The sequence below is a fragment of the Carassius gibelio genome, chromosome A2 (assembly GCF_023724105.1).
Source record: "Carassius gibelio isolate Cgi1373 ecotype wild population from Czech Republic chromosome A2, carGib1.2-hapl.c, whole genome shotgun sequence".
Taxonomy (NCBI): Eukaryota; Metazoa; Chordata; class Actinopteri; order Cypriniformes; family Cyprinidae; genus Carassius; species Carassius gibelio.
Window position 1 is genome coordinate 19,085,117 of NC_068372.1, and position 15,047 is coordinate 19,100,163.

The 15,047-nt window shown below is 35.4% G+C and overlaps 2 protein-coding genes and 1 pseudogene across 2 annotated transcripts; 2 read left to right on the forward strand and 1 right to left on the reverse strand.

Annotated features, from left to right (window-relative positions):
• Positions 1–287: 287 nt before the first annotated feature.
• LOC128029852 (cerebellin-2-like) lies at positions 288–2,775 on the reverse strand. Its single transcript, XM_052617418.1, has 3 exons — positions 2,434–2,775; positions 2,197–2,316; positions 288–1,417 (listed from the first exon to the last, which is right to left on the reverse strand). Exons 1-3 carry the CDS (start codon positions 2,719–2,721, stop codon positions 1,220–1,222), a joined length of 606 nt encoding a protein of 201 aa, XP_052473378.1. The 5' UTR covers positions 2,722–2,775; the 3' UTR covers positions 288–1,219.
• Positions 2,776–4,931: 2,156 nt separating this feature from the next.
• LOC128029836 (neuropilin and tolloid-like protein 1) lies at positions 4,932–11,382 on the forward strand. Its single transcript, XM_052617417.1, has 9 exons — positions 4,932–5,301; positions 5,701–5,772; positions 5,978–6,112; positions 6,192–6,440; positions 8,593–8,634; positions 8,726–8,853; positions 9,014–9,242; positions 9,453–9,566; positions 10,372–11,382. Exons 1-9 carry the CDS (start codon positions 5,274–5,276, stop codon positions 10,953–10,955), a joined length of 1,581 nt encoding a protein of 526 aa, XP_052473377.1. The 5' UTR covers positions 4,932–5,273; the 3' UTR covers positions 10,956–11,382.
• Positions 11,383–12,044: 662 nt separating this feature from the next.
• On the forward strand, positions 12,045–14,298 carry LOC127940036 (ATP synthase subunit C lysine N-methyltransferase-like; annotated as a pseudogene).
• Positions 14,299–15,047: the final 749 nt, after the last annotated feature.

The window sequence follows — 15,047 nt, forward strand, 5'->3', positions numbered from 1 at the left end:
CTGCCCTTACATAAATGAAAAGACAACAAAACTGCATGGTGTCTATATCTTTCCAGTTTTGTACATATTCAAATTGGTGGGTGTTAATATCATCCTTCCTAAAACTGCCCCCATTGAGAGACTTTGATATATTTGAATATTATATTTTGCACTATCGTTTCACAATTACTCTCAAATACAAGTTTTTAGATGATAAAATCCCCATGTGTTTCTGTAAATGTATTCTACAGTAATATAGTAGGTGCAGACTGCAGAATGTATTAATGACTAAATGTAGTCTAACTAGTGGGAACTGAAGGTCTATGCTGTACTCAATTGTAGTGGATGTATCTATTAAAAAATAAATGTGACAAATACATTTTGCACTGCTTGTTTTGATGTAAGCATTTAATAATCATTCATATGTGTTTTGACAGTTTTTGATGGACAGCTGTTGTTCAGCACCATGGACAGCGTTGAGTTCTTCTCTCTTTTGTTTTTTTCTTTATTTTGGGAAAGTTCTTTAAAAAAAAATGTAAATAAACTATAGAGAGTCAATGGCTATCAGCAACTGTTTGGTTACCAACATTCTTTAAAATATATTTCTTTGTGTTTCACGTCAGAAAGAAATTAGACAGGTTTGGGAGAAAACTATGGGTTGAACTATTCCTTTAAATGACTGTATACCCTTCTTGAAAAATACAACATTTAAGTCCTATAAGAGTTTTTAAATACATTCCTTGTGATTATGACATAGTGTATTTACATTCAAGTAATATAAAAATGCAAGACATCATTGCTTGTCTATGCATTAAGCCAAACAACAATGAAAGAGAAATTACTTTTTTGTACTTACACTCATACTGAACATCAAATTTATAAAGGCTATACAAATCAATAAAATGACAAGCATATAACAAAACACATTTCGTGCAAAATATGCTCCTGAATGCTAAAATATAATTGGCAATAACAAAACACTCTTTCCCAAAGCAATATGCAGACATCATTTTGTCCAAATATTGTCATTGTATTTTGTTTTGAATCTCACAAATACTTAAATTCATACACACATACACGCACACACATACATACAAACTTGTTACATTTATTCAGATCCTAACAATAAATAGAATAAGCTAATGCATTCTATGTTCTCTCTGCTCTCTTTATTTTTGAAAGCAGATACTGAAATGTCCCTTTGTCTACAGTCTGGTCCTTTTAAAATGGGTAAATTCAATTAGAGAGGGAAAACAAGAAAGCCGGAGAATGTGGAGTACTTCCACCCGCCCATGAGGTTCCCTCTCTCCAGTTTAAGATAGAGTCTGTCTTCACGCTCCAGGTGAAGCAGAACGCCGTTACTTGCTGCCTCTCGGGTCACATCTTGATCACCCGCAAATGCAGATATTATTGGGTATTCATTATGCATCAGATTGACCTAATGACACGGAAACACAAAATGTGATCAGATGCATTACAAGAAGCCAGATCATCCTTTACCCCATAACACTTAATAATACCTGTTATTATGTTTTAGTATATTGTAAGTTGATCCTTAGTTATTCCAATTTAGTTATTCTATTCTAATAGTGAAAACTAACTATTCTGTTTTTACTGGTAAGGATAATTTTTCCAGTTCAATTATTTGGGGATCTGTGTTTGTGTATTCATATAATATTTTTAATAGTTAATGAATAACAATTGTAATTGACACCTATTCCAATTTAATTATTGGTATCTATTTCAGCTTTGAAAGGGGCTATTTAATGTAAACAATACATACTTATGAGATACAAATATCCATCCCAAATGTCTCACTAGTAATCATTTCTTTATTTGTCATATGAAACTACAAATGATATGAACTAGCCAGAATGATACTTTACAGTTTAATTAAAATATTCCTGGTAAAGATTACATTTGGAATACAGACGTCAAATAAATAAATACTAATGTCTATTCAGTTATACTAAGAAACCTGGAACATATTGTAAATATTAAGTAAAAGAATAAGTAGTGTAAAATTTAATAGTAAAAAATTAATAGAAATCTGCACTTATCAGGGTTTATATATATAATATATATATATATATATATATATATATATATATATATATATATAGTTTTATAATTCAATGGCAAAACCATTCTATTTAAGTTTCAGTTTGTTTGTAATTAGTTTCAAATAAAACCTTGCATTTTAAGAAATAGACTTACCTGAATTGTCTGTCGGTTGTAGACCTTCACAACGTGGAAGCTGAAGCTGTAAATGCCTCGCCGAGGAGCTTGAAATACACTCGCCTTAAGATCGAAATGATTTCCAATGTTCACTAGTACCTGCAAAAAATGAGTTTGTTAACGTATGTTTTTGGTAACATGTTTTCGGGGAGAAAAATATTAAAGTCTACTTAACGCACAGATATGCGTTGAATAAATGTGAAAGCAGGGTCTGACCTGATCAAAGTAGATTGTCATGGACTTGTTACTCATTTCTGATGGTTCATGGTTAGTTCCTCTGACCGCAGAAAAAGCAACTTTAGCACCAGCAGCTCGGACAGAAATCCCAAACGACGAGGTCACTCCACCTTCAGCTGACGGGTTCGAATCACACACAACTAAACATTTTCCTTCCAAAACTACCGGTTCTGTGTCATTCTGTCCGAGGGAAAACGCAATGCTGAATCCCAAAAGAAGGGTAGAGGCCAGCACGGCCAAAGATCCCGGTTCCCTGGCTCTCAGCATGACTGTGGAAGACCTCTGAGCAAAACTACTATCGAGGTCTCTTTGTAGATCAGTGAAGACGACAGCATCTCTCTCTCTCTCTCTCTCTCTCTCTCTCTCTCTCTCTCTCTCTCTCTCTCTCTCTCATCCACATATCACTGCGCACTCGCCTTATTTGAATACGCCCTGATTTGTTTTACCATATGCTTAAGTTTCCATTGCGCAATAGTCTCTAATCGATGGCAAAAAGTCCAAAAGGCAAAATATATGTATCATAGCTAAACAATAAATAATAAATAAAAAGATACATAATTACAATATATGTATTACTAATCAATGAAGGGGGGTTTGCGTTGAATTGATATTCCAGCAAACCGTTAAAAGCACTACTGTATTCAGTGCACTGTAGGTCTGATTATATTATCTTATAAATTTTAACAAGTTTACTCAGCATTTATTGATGGAAAATTAATTTTAATGTTAACTGATATTCTGTAAGAGGTTAGTCCACTGGTCCATCTTAGAGTTTGGTGTTGAAATGTTTCAGAAATTAATATGATGTGTTATTGCACCATCCAGTGGTTGTTAAAAGATATTAAAGCATTGTCACATGAAGAAACTTTAAACTAGAGAAATATTTAGCACTTTAATTTGAATTCACACGTGCAAAAATTGTGCTAACTAAATGCAAAATGCATAAAATATAAGCGAATGACTAGCAAAACCATTTGATATATAACAAGTTCTTTGGCCTTTATTTTAGCAGCATAAAGATTTTTGGTTAAATTATATGAATTTATAATAGAATGTTCATATCTGGTACAAAATGTCAACATATTTCAATATGTTTCAGAATTCAGACTTATTTACAGTCACAACCTTGTAAAACTAAAATGTTTGAGCTGTCAGTGTTACACTTTTTATGTGACAGATTTTGTGGAGTCAGTAACTATTTATTTATTTATTTATTTATGTATTTTACTATTTATAACTTTAAATCAGTTTAGTGCTCATTCTAATGCCAATTTGCTGTAGATTTTTATATTAATCAAATGACACTTGACAACCACAAATTTTGTAATACAAATATTCAAACAATATTTTTGTTTTTATGAAACAGTCTGCTAATTGGATCATTCTTGCTGAAATATGAGATTTAGCCAACTGAAGCAGGTCATCTTGCAGTATTTTGCTGTGTTATGCAGCATGCATTTTTCTTCTGTTTTAATAAGATACTGATAGAAAGCAGCCCCACAGAGAATGTCAGTTTAGCAGAAGGCATTTGGGACCATATTAGTGTCTTATTTTTCTTTTCTTTTCCCCCCCTCCTCTTTTCTGTGCTTCTATAGTTTCTAGTTTAAACACAGTCTTGTTGTTACAGTAGGTGCAGCTGCAGCAGTATAGTGGAAAGAAAAGTGGATCTTTTTGCAGGCTATTATTTGTCCAGATGCCACAGTCAGTCTGTTCTTAATAAACAAACAATGACCAGTTAAATTACATACAAAATCAGTCTTATTTTAAATTATCTGATTGTGACTGGACTTTCTGAATAAGGTGGGCATATGAGAATGCACAAACCCACCAGTTATTTTAATTTCGAGCTTTTACTATTTTATTGACAGTTTTGTGTTATCATACCATAACAGCTACTGCCAAAACAATAGTGAGTGATTCTGGAAGTGAGTGAGTTGGAAATTTTGATCATTTAGGCCTACTGTGACTTATTTTAAGAAACTTGGAGTTTTTCAGGGCATTACAGTATACAACAGACCGAGATTTAGAATTGTTTATCCCAAAACCCTATGATATGTTAGATGGCCCAAAAAAAAACAGTACTTTTGTAATTGAAAGTATGGCCTTAGATGTTACTAAGAAATATTTTGCTATAGGCTATCATATACTAAATCTCTAAATATTTTCACAATAAAGAATATATTATTCAGGTATAAGCCATGATTTATCGCAAATGAAGGTCAGTAGGCCTATATTGTTACATTTTTCATTATACATCAGCATCAGCATACAACCGACTGTCTATCCGTTACAGCCTTGTTTTAATTCTTTAAAAAAAAAAAAAAAAAAAAAAAAAAAAATCCGAGTGTAATCAAAACATCTTGTATTCTTTGATAGGCCAGTAAAATAAAGAAATGCGTTTTTATTAGAGCGTCATACTTGGAACTCGACACAGTTCACATTTTGCACAATGTTTTCATTTTGCCCGCATGAATGACCCATGTTTTGAAGGAGGCTAAAGTAGACTATAGCTACTTAAACAGACTCAGTTAGCAAACCATGGGTTAACATCACCTGGACAAACTTCATCTGAGGCAGGGTAATATAGATTATTCTGGTCAAATGTGAATGAAGGGATCGTGTTAATCCACTCTTCGCGTCCACGGGTCTTCTGTGCTCTGAGGCGGATTACGCAGATGTGTTCAACCTGTTCCACGAGTCTCCAACTAGAGTACACCGTGAGTTCGGGGAATAGCGGCTACAAATTTTTTGCGATTCTTTAAGCAGCTTCTACTAAAGACATTTCATGGAATTCAAAGTTAAAACCCTTGGGGAGAATCATGGTGCCGCGGATGAAACTGCTTGTTGGTGAGTAAAAATCAAAACAGTGCGCGAGCCTATGAAAACGCACATAAATATGTTTAATTTTATTGTTATCGACCGAGTAACCTCGTGGGAACAATATAAAGGCTACATTATTTCCTTTGCGTTTAAGCCATATTTCTATATATAATGCGTTATTCTGTTCGCATGTTCACACGAAAACGAGTAGCACTAGCCTATATCACTAAACCTAAAGTGGCAGTTAACTTAACTTACACTTGCAATAGTGGTGATAAAGTTGCAGAAGGCATAGATAGATTAAAACACTATTTAACTAAATAAACAAAATACAGAATATATACAATATACAAAGTATACTGTACATTAAAGTTGTATTTGAACATTTAAGAACTGTATAAACATTAATCTTGTTTCTTTTTGCAGTTGTTGCAAGTTTTGTCAATCTTGGATTTTCTGGAGCACCAACAGCACCACCACCACCAAAGAAAGCTAAAGGTAATTATCTCTCATTTGCAAGTACATCTTAATGACGCAAGAAGGGCATTGTGATCTCATACAAAAGTATTATTGATTAATATGATTGTAGATTGTTTTTATATATATATATATATATATATATATATATATATATATATATATATATATATATATATATATATATATATATATATATTAATAAAGAAACGCTTTGTCTCTTCAGTTAAAAACAATTCAGGTGTGATGCCAGCAGGGTTGTGTGGTGCTTGGGTCAAAGAATCTGATGGAGGGCTTTTCACATCTCCTAACTATCCTGAAAAATATCCTGCTGACAGAGAATGCATATACATAATTGAAGGTTAGCGAGCTTCCATTTTTCCAGTTTTTAATCAGTAACACATTTGCATGTCTAACTAGAGGTTTCAATTATGTCATAGCTTCTCCAAGGCAATGCATTGACCTGTATTTTGATGAAAATTATGCCATTGAGCCATCATGGGAGTGTAAGTTTGACCATATTGAAGTCAGGGATGGTCCCTTCAGCTTTTCTCCTATTATCGGACGTTACTGTGGACAAGAGAGCCCGACCTATGTTAGGTCCAGCGGACGATACCTTTGGATAAAATTTGTGGCAGATAGTGAACTAGAAGCCACTGGATTTTCAGCTCGGTACAATTTCACCCAAGGTAAGAGTGTTTTTGTCATCAGTATATGCATTTGTCTGTATCCACCACGTATTTATAATTTTCTTAATGCAAGTTTGTCCGATATGGTTTGAGAATCTTTTACTTTAATGGAAGTACAAAGAGTCACATGATCATTGTCACAAATTTACTTGATTATTTACCTGGAAATAGTGCAGAATCAGATTTATTATTAATTTTACATCTTGTTTTAAAATAGTTAACATGTAACAGGTTTAAATTAATTACAATTTGAATAGCAGATTTGTGGTCTCTAACTTTTGGACACTGTGTTTATTCTGAAACGAAACGTATATAAAGTTATAATATTGTTTTTTTTACTGGTGGTTTATTCTAGGCAAGATCCTCCGTGTTTTTGTAAATGCCGTGTTCTCTGCTCAGGTCAGATGGCCCTGCATTTGTAGTGCGGGCACACATGCAGCAGCTGAGTGGGGGAGGTTTGTTATGTCTCTGATCCCAGTTAATGAAAGCTTGTCTTCAAAAGGAGCGTGTCTTCTCCAAATCCTATTGCAAATGTATGGGATGGCCAAAATAATTTGCTTTATGCAATACTGTTGGGTTACAACTGGTCATAAGTCTTTTGTCAAGATATTTTTAAATCCATATTTCACATCATTCAAAGAAGAGCCAAAGTGAAAACAGAAGTGAGTGTTTTTTTTTGTCTACTCAACTGATATTTGGGACAGATGTGATGTCTGTCTTGTCTACAGTTGGCTGGTCTTCCTGATTATGTGATGTTACTTAAAGTCTGATTGCACCAGTGTTCATTACAGCTGCCTAATAAACACCGGACAGCAGTGGTAATCTCCTCTCAATGCTAAATCCAATCTTTAGATTTTGGCAATGCACCAGGATCATAGGAGGAGAGGACCAGCAATCACATTTTTGTCCTGGGCCCCTGTGAAAATGATTGACATCCCTGTAATTAAGGAAGCATACAAAATACATGCATCATCAGCAAAGATGGGACATCTGCACACTGTGGAAACCCAACCAAAATTGTTATTTATTTACTTATTTTTTTAAACAAAAGCTACAATTTTTCAAATCTTACAAAATTTACTTTTGTAACCACTAAGAGATGTATGAATGTTTATATTACTACTACTACTACTACTACTACAAAAATCAAAGAAGAAAAATGAAGAAATCAAAGAAAATAAACTGATTTTTTTTTTATTTGTAAAATATCATTCTGCACATCATAAATCAGAGATTTATTAAAGACCTACATCCATGCGTCCGATTACATCAGCATAAAGAATAATCATAGCCAAGCTGTACCAGAGGTAAGAAAACACGAGAGGATTACTGTGAATCCCTGAATGATTTTGGACCAAAACTTTAAAAGACTCTGTAATATCCTGGTGATTTTTTTGGATATGATAAATTAGATCTAGATAAACATGATAAAGAGAGGCAATTGCCTCTCTTAGGTAATAGGCTGAAATACTGTGCATAAATAAATTAAATTCCAACAGGTTCTGATAAACACACCTACATTTTATTACTTTGCATCCAGTCACACTGGGCAGCCTAATCTGTGTGAGGCTGATGCAGGGATTATTAATCCATGTACAATCATGACTCGAGCCTCAGGACATCATTCTCATTCCCTAATCCTATGTGTTTCAGTTATTATGGCACAAGAACATAAATGATTGTACTGGGACAGAAGTTCCTCAAGGTCAAGCCTCCCTAATGTGCTCTGCTGTAATTACCCTTTTTATTTTTACATTACTGTCATGTTTGATCAATTTAATGTGTCCTTCCTGAATAAAAGCCTTACTGATTTCAAATATTTGGACGGTAGTGTAAATGCACTGTTTTGCATGCTGGTGTCCTTACTGGCATGACTTACTTTTCTAAACCAACTTGCATAGAAAGGTCTTTTTCGGATAACCAGTGTTTTTGATGGTAAACAGCATGGGATAAACCAGCCTTTAAATTCACACTGTCTTTTCAACAGCAAGAAGCCACTGCTTTGATATTTAGGACAATTTTTATGTTACTTATGTTCATACAGTATGAAATCACTCGTGTGTTTGTGGGTTACGTGACCATGTACACTAAACAGATTAAGGCCTTATAAAAATCCTTAATCAGTCCCTCTCCTCTGCCTGCTTTTTTGCAGATCCTGATTTCAAAGACCTTGGAGTTCAACAACCTCTTCCCAGTGAGTGAAGTTTTTTATTTTTATTTAGTTGATCTCCTCTGCATCATAAAACCACTTCACAATGACACATGACTGTGCTTTCGTATTGTAGTTTGTGAATTTGAGATGAGCGGGCCAGAGGGGATTGTGGAGTCTGTAATGGTTTCGAAAGAGGGCAAAGCGTTGCAGACAGAGGCTGTAGACTGCTGGTGGTTCATAAGAGCTCCTCCTGGCGCGAAGGTGAAACTCTCACTTTATTTAACGAAATTAAAACCCAGCATGGTGGCCTAGGGCTGATCTTGTTACTCTCCACTATGTAAGGACCTAAAACATAACAATAAATAAAAATGTAAAATGATCTCCTAAGAACACTGATATAAATGTGTCTCGTCTTGTATAGATCTATTTGCGTTTCCTGGATTATGAGATGCAGAACTCAAACGAGTGCAAGCGAAACTTTGTGGCAATCTATGATGGGAGCAGCTCAGTGGAACACCTGAAGAATAAATTCTGCAGCACGGTGGCCAACGACGTGATGCTGCTGTCTTCATTAGGTGTGATTCGCATGTGGGCCGATGAGACCAGCCGCAGGAGCCGATTCCGTATCCTCTTTACCACCTTCCACGAGCGTGAGTCATTCAATCTTGTTTTTTAAAAACTTAACACATTTCAGTAGCACATTTAGATTTCTTTCTAGCGTTAAAGTCGTGATTAACCTCTTATTTTAACTCTATATTTGGACTTACACATTATCAGTGCTGTACTGAGTCACTGAGTCACAGTTTTAGCGTCTCTTGTGGTTTCTTCTATAATTATTATGATTTTGCTCTGCTCTTCAGCTCCATGTGAAGGAGACGCTTTCTTCTGTCATAGCAACATGTGTATTAACCACACATTGGTGTGCAATGGTATCCAAAACTGCGTCTATCCTTGGGATGAGAATGGTTGCAAAGGTATATTATCACATATTCAAAAGAAATACATTGATAATTAATAATTAAATATTGTACCCAAAAATTAAAATGATTTCATCATTTGCTCACCCTCATGCCATTCCAAACCTGTCTAACTTTCCCGACCTTTGTGGAAAACATTTCAATTTATATTTCAATATTCAAATATTAATATCAATATTCAAATATTAAATTTTATTTTGTTGAGAAGTCAATCGGATGGACAAAATTAGCATATTTACAAAATATATTTTGTGTGTGTGTTAAAGTCATACAGGTCATTTATGAGAGCATTTTCATTTTTGAGTAAACTACACCATGTTTTTGATAAATCTGTACTTTTTTGAGAAATCAATAATTTTATTCAGTAAGGACAGATTCAACTCGTTGATCAAAAGTAACTGTAAAGACATGGATAACGATACAAAAGATTTCTGTTTTAAATGTATAATAGTTCCTACAAAAATATTAGAATACTATATTAGAATGATTTCTGAAGGATCATGGGATATGGAAAACTGGAGAAAATTAAGCTTTCACGGCATCAAATTAAATGACATTTTCAAATGTTTTAAATAGAAAACAGTTAATTTAAATAATAATATTTCACAACATTTACTGGATTTTTGATCAAATAAATGCAGCCTTCATAAGCACGAGATCCACTTTCTTTCAAAACCATAAAAAACACTTACCAACCCAAAACATTTTAGCTGTAGTGAATATTGTTTTTTTTTTTCTTATTCTTCTTTTCCAAATTTAAAACAATGTGGCACATGCAATATTTATGCTCCTTTTTATACAGAGAAAAGAAAAGCCAACATCCTGGACGGTCTCGACAATACTAATGTGACCATTATTGGTGTGACCTGCGGACTGGTGATTATCCTGCTCACCATATCCATAATCATTCAAATAAAACAGCCACGGAAGAAGTACATAATCCGCAGAGATGAATTTGATCCCACCTTGCTGCACGAGGCCTTTGAACCCCCACACTATGAGCTGTGCACATTACGGCAAGCACCCTCATCCGATGATGAGTTTTTACCTGAAGACTTCACCAAACTGCAGCGCACCTCCTCCAAATGCGTCCACGGCCACCACTGTGGCTCCCAGGTGTCCAGCACTCGGGGCAGCCGCAGCGATCTCAGCCTGCGAGATGCTGCAGCTGTCCTCTCAGAGATGGAGCAATCTCTACAACCCCCCTTCCCTATGCAATCCACCCCTACTAGCCGCAGGAATATTCTAGTGATGAAGCACAGCTACTCGCAAAATGGGGCTGAAGAGTGCGACCTGGATGATGAACTTTATGATGGGCCCACCACCAGCTGTAGGCGAGCTGCAATGGACAGAACTGTGCATCGGTCAGTATCTAATGACTTTTGATGCACGTTTTCCATGCACTTCAACCCAGCTTTAGGAGACTGATTCTTTACTTCCCTATTTGTCTTCCTTTTTATTTGTGTTAGTAATGCACTTGTTTATTACATTTGTTGACAGACAAAATTTCCTTGTCTAGTCAGTTCGTTTTCACCATTTTGTATCTATAAAGGATTATAGATCAAAAAACATGGGTGCATTTAATGGATATGTGAACCATAAATCTGTATTGCTGTTAGTTTACTTTTCCTATTTTGTATATGACTAGTCCTATGCTGTCTAGTCCATATAATTTGACGACTGTTATGCACTTTTGTTTTCATCCTAATATTGAGATATGATATTAGGACACTCAATCATTGCATATGTTTGATGTAAATATTTTGATGCATAGTGTTTGGTGTGGGTATTATTAAAAACATTACATAAAACATGTCATTACTGCTATGCCTAATTTCACCTTTGTATTTTGTGATGTGGGACAGGCTCCCCTCTTTCCTTGAGCTGCGTGGTTTAGTTTAATTGTGTTTTAATTGTGACTTAATTTATTTGTATTTTCATTGCTTTTATGCCTATGTGAGAAAATTTGTGCATCGTTTATAATTTGTTACCCTTCACTTTTCATTCTCATATCACATTACTGATACAATTACAAACAAGTACGGTTGTTATGCTGTATCTCACCTTATTGCATTTTTATTATAAAATGTGGTGTAGGACAAAAATGGTCTTTTAAAAAATGCCTCTCCATTGGATGTCTCCTCTTACCTTGTTTATTGGCGCTCGTCATAATAGCATTTAGAAACGCTAAAAAATACAGTTTTCATTACAACTGTCATTTTATGTTGCAGCAGCCAGCAGCAGCCAGAGATGTGTAATGAGCGCACACACTGAGTGCATCCGCACAATAGTGCCCCCTTCTGGTGTATAAAAGTAATTGCAGGAGATGGACTTAGATCACAATTAAAAAAATAACCATATAAAAGTACTCGTCTCGTGAAATGCAAACAGACCAATCTGTCAAAAGCTGCGTGATGTTATTGGCCAATCTGAGGGGGTCAGCTGATGAGTCCCACCGCTTTCATTCATTTCATGATGTCTGACTGCCGCAATAAATCCAATCCCTCCACAGAGACTTATAAGCAGGGATCAGCTGGTGAAAGTAGTTATAAAAAACGACTCGGCATTATTGCAACTTGTGTCGTCGGAGGGTCATTGGTCGCTCTCTATGCAGTGAGTGAACGGAGGAAAGTTTGTCTCCCATTTGTACCTACAACAAGGACACGGACTGAAAACGTTCTTAAAGGGTTAGTTCACCTAATAATCTAAATTATGTCATCAATAACTCATCCTCGTGTCGTTCCAAACCCGTGAGACCTCCTTTTATCTTTGGAACACAGTTTAAGATGTTTTAGATTTAGTCAGAGAGCTCTCAGTCCCTCCATTAAAGCTGTTTGTACGGTATACTGTCCATGTCCAGAAAGGTAAGAAAAACATCTTCAAAGTAGTCCATGTGACGTCAGAGGGTCAGTTAGAACTTTTTGAAGCATCGAAAATACATTTTGGTCCCAAAATAGCAAAAACTACGACTTTATTCAGCATTGTCTTCTCTTCCGTGTCTGTTGTGTGAGAGAGTTCAAAACAAAGCAGTTTGTGATATCCCGTTCGCGAACAAATCATTCGATGTAACCAGAGCTTTTTGAACCAGTTCACCAGATCGAACTGAATCGTTTTAAACGGTTTGCGTCTCCAATAAGCATTAATCCACAAATGACTTAAGCTGTAAACTTTTTTAATGTGGCTGACAATCCCTCTGAGTCAGAATAAACCAATATCCCAGAGTAATTCATTTACTCAAACAGTAAACTGACTGAACTGCTGTGAAGAGAGAACTGAAGATGAACACCGAGCCGAGCCAGATAACGAACAAAATATTGACTCCTTCTCGAGTCTGGTGGATATCGGCAGTGGAGATGGACGAATAGTGAGTTTCTAAAATAAAGCCTGTTATATCTTTTTACTTAGAAACCTGGTGGTGTTGTGATCGGTGCTTGTCCTGGGACCTGGAGATGGGAGTATTCTCAGTCTCTCCTCGCAATTTTTGTTACCCTCCTCTCATGCCCCTAGACCAGATCGTAACAACAGTACCATGCAAATATCATAGAATATGAAAAAAAAAAAAAAATCATTCAGTACAGTGGTAGGTTATACAGGCTAGTATTACAATATATCAGTATTACAATAACTGTGACACTGATGTAACTTGATAACAGTTTATTAATCTGTTAACAGTCCTTAAAATCTTGTTCCTGAAGTTATCGCTGACTTCAAGGCAGTAGAATTTGAGCTGAACCCATGTTTACCCACACCTCTGTTTATCAATTTGCACTGGCTACCAATAGCTGCTTGATTAAATTCAAGGCATTGATGTTTGCATACAAAACCACCTCTGGCTCTGCACCCCTTCTAGATCAAATATAAAATGTAGATACAACTGTAGGTATTCATCACAACACAACTTTTAATATTTCTGACCTTTGGAAGGTGAGAACAGACAGGTCAATAATAATCTAAATGTTATATTTGTAACTAAGATTTTAATAACTTAGTATTTACAGATCGATTCAATAATCTGTATGTAATCATGACACATGTGTTAGTCTCTTTCATAGGTCAGTTTTTCAGAGTACTCCAATGTGATCATCTTTGGGGTTCCTCAAATGGTAAGATCTGATGACCACACACACACACACACACACACACACACACACACACACACACACACACACACACACACACACACACACACACACACACACACACACACACACGCGCGCGCGCGCACACACACACACACACACACACACACACACACACACACACACACACACACACGCACACACATATATAGCTATATACATTAACATTAAGGTTGTTTTCTCCACAGATGGAGCAGCTTGAATTCAAGCTCCAAACTGAGTTCCAGAGTTTAGACTCCTGATGATGTCACTGGAGAGGGAATTGATACTGTTTGGGTTTTTTATGCCAAGACATTCAAACCTTCCATCAGAAATGATAGAGACAGTGAAAGACAAGAACTAGCGATGAAAGGTACTTTCTTTCATTTATTTCTTTACAATATTGACAAACATTTTGCCTCTCTCATGTAAGCTTTTTTTATTTTATTTTTAAGTAGCTTATTTTTAGTAGCCTGTTGTTCCTAATTAAATATCCTAAATATAATAAATATATTAAATATACTATTATTTTAGTAATGAAAATAAGAGTCCATTTTTTCTGCATTTATATTGTATGAATTATTTTGTGTATTTTCTCAGGTGTGGAGTGATCATATTCTGATGAGTATTTTATTGTTTTGTTTAAAGCTTCATTTATTTATTTTTATTCAGTAAAAGTTAGGGGTGTAAAGATATTAGAACCAAACTGAAAAGCCTCCCACAATGCGCATCACAGTACTCTTGGTATGTACCGCGGTTCTCTTTCAAGACTTGAATTTGAACTGATAGACTAACTCAAAAAATGTTTTCATCATGTCCCTCTTGCAAACACCGATGTCTTAAGTGAACATAAACAGTTGAGAAAGATTACTCATGTGTATCAGTGTACTAGGTCTGTGAATTATGTTTGAAACGGGTCATATGACATTGCTAAAAAGAATATTAAGTTGTGTATTTGTTGTGTATAATGCAATGTGTTTATGCAATGTATTATGCATTTTTTTTCTCACATAATGTACATTATTGTTGCTCCTCTATACACTGTAATTTCAATTTTTACAAAGCTCATCGTTCTGGAAAGCCAGGTGTACACTGATTGACCAGCTATCCAGTGTGTTTTGATTGGCTGAATACCTCAAGCATGTGATGGAAATGTTATGCTGCTTAACATACTGTGATGCCGTTTTTTCCCAGCACGATGAGACAAGACCAATAAAACCCATTAAAAACTAGGCATTTGTTGCATCCAGTGGGGACATAATTACTGATTATAATGACTTTTCTTGTGTTTTTAAACATTGTGTATGGTGCCACGAAAACATAAAACCATGTCTGCCTTTGTGATCAGAGAATCACAAAC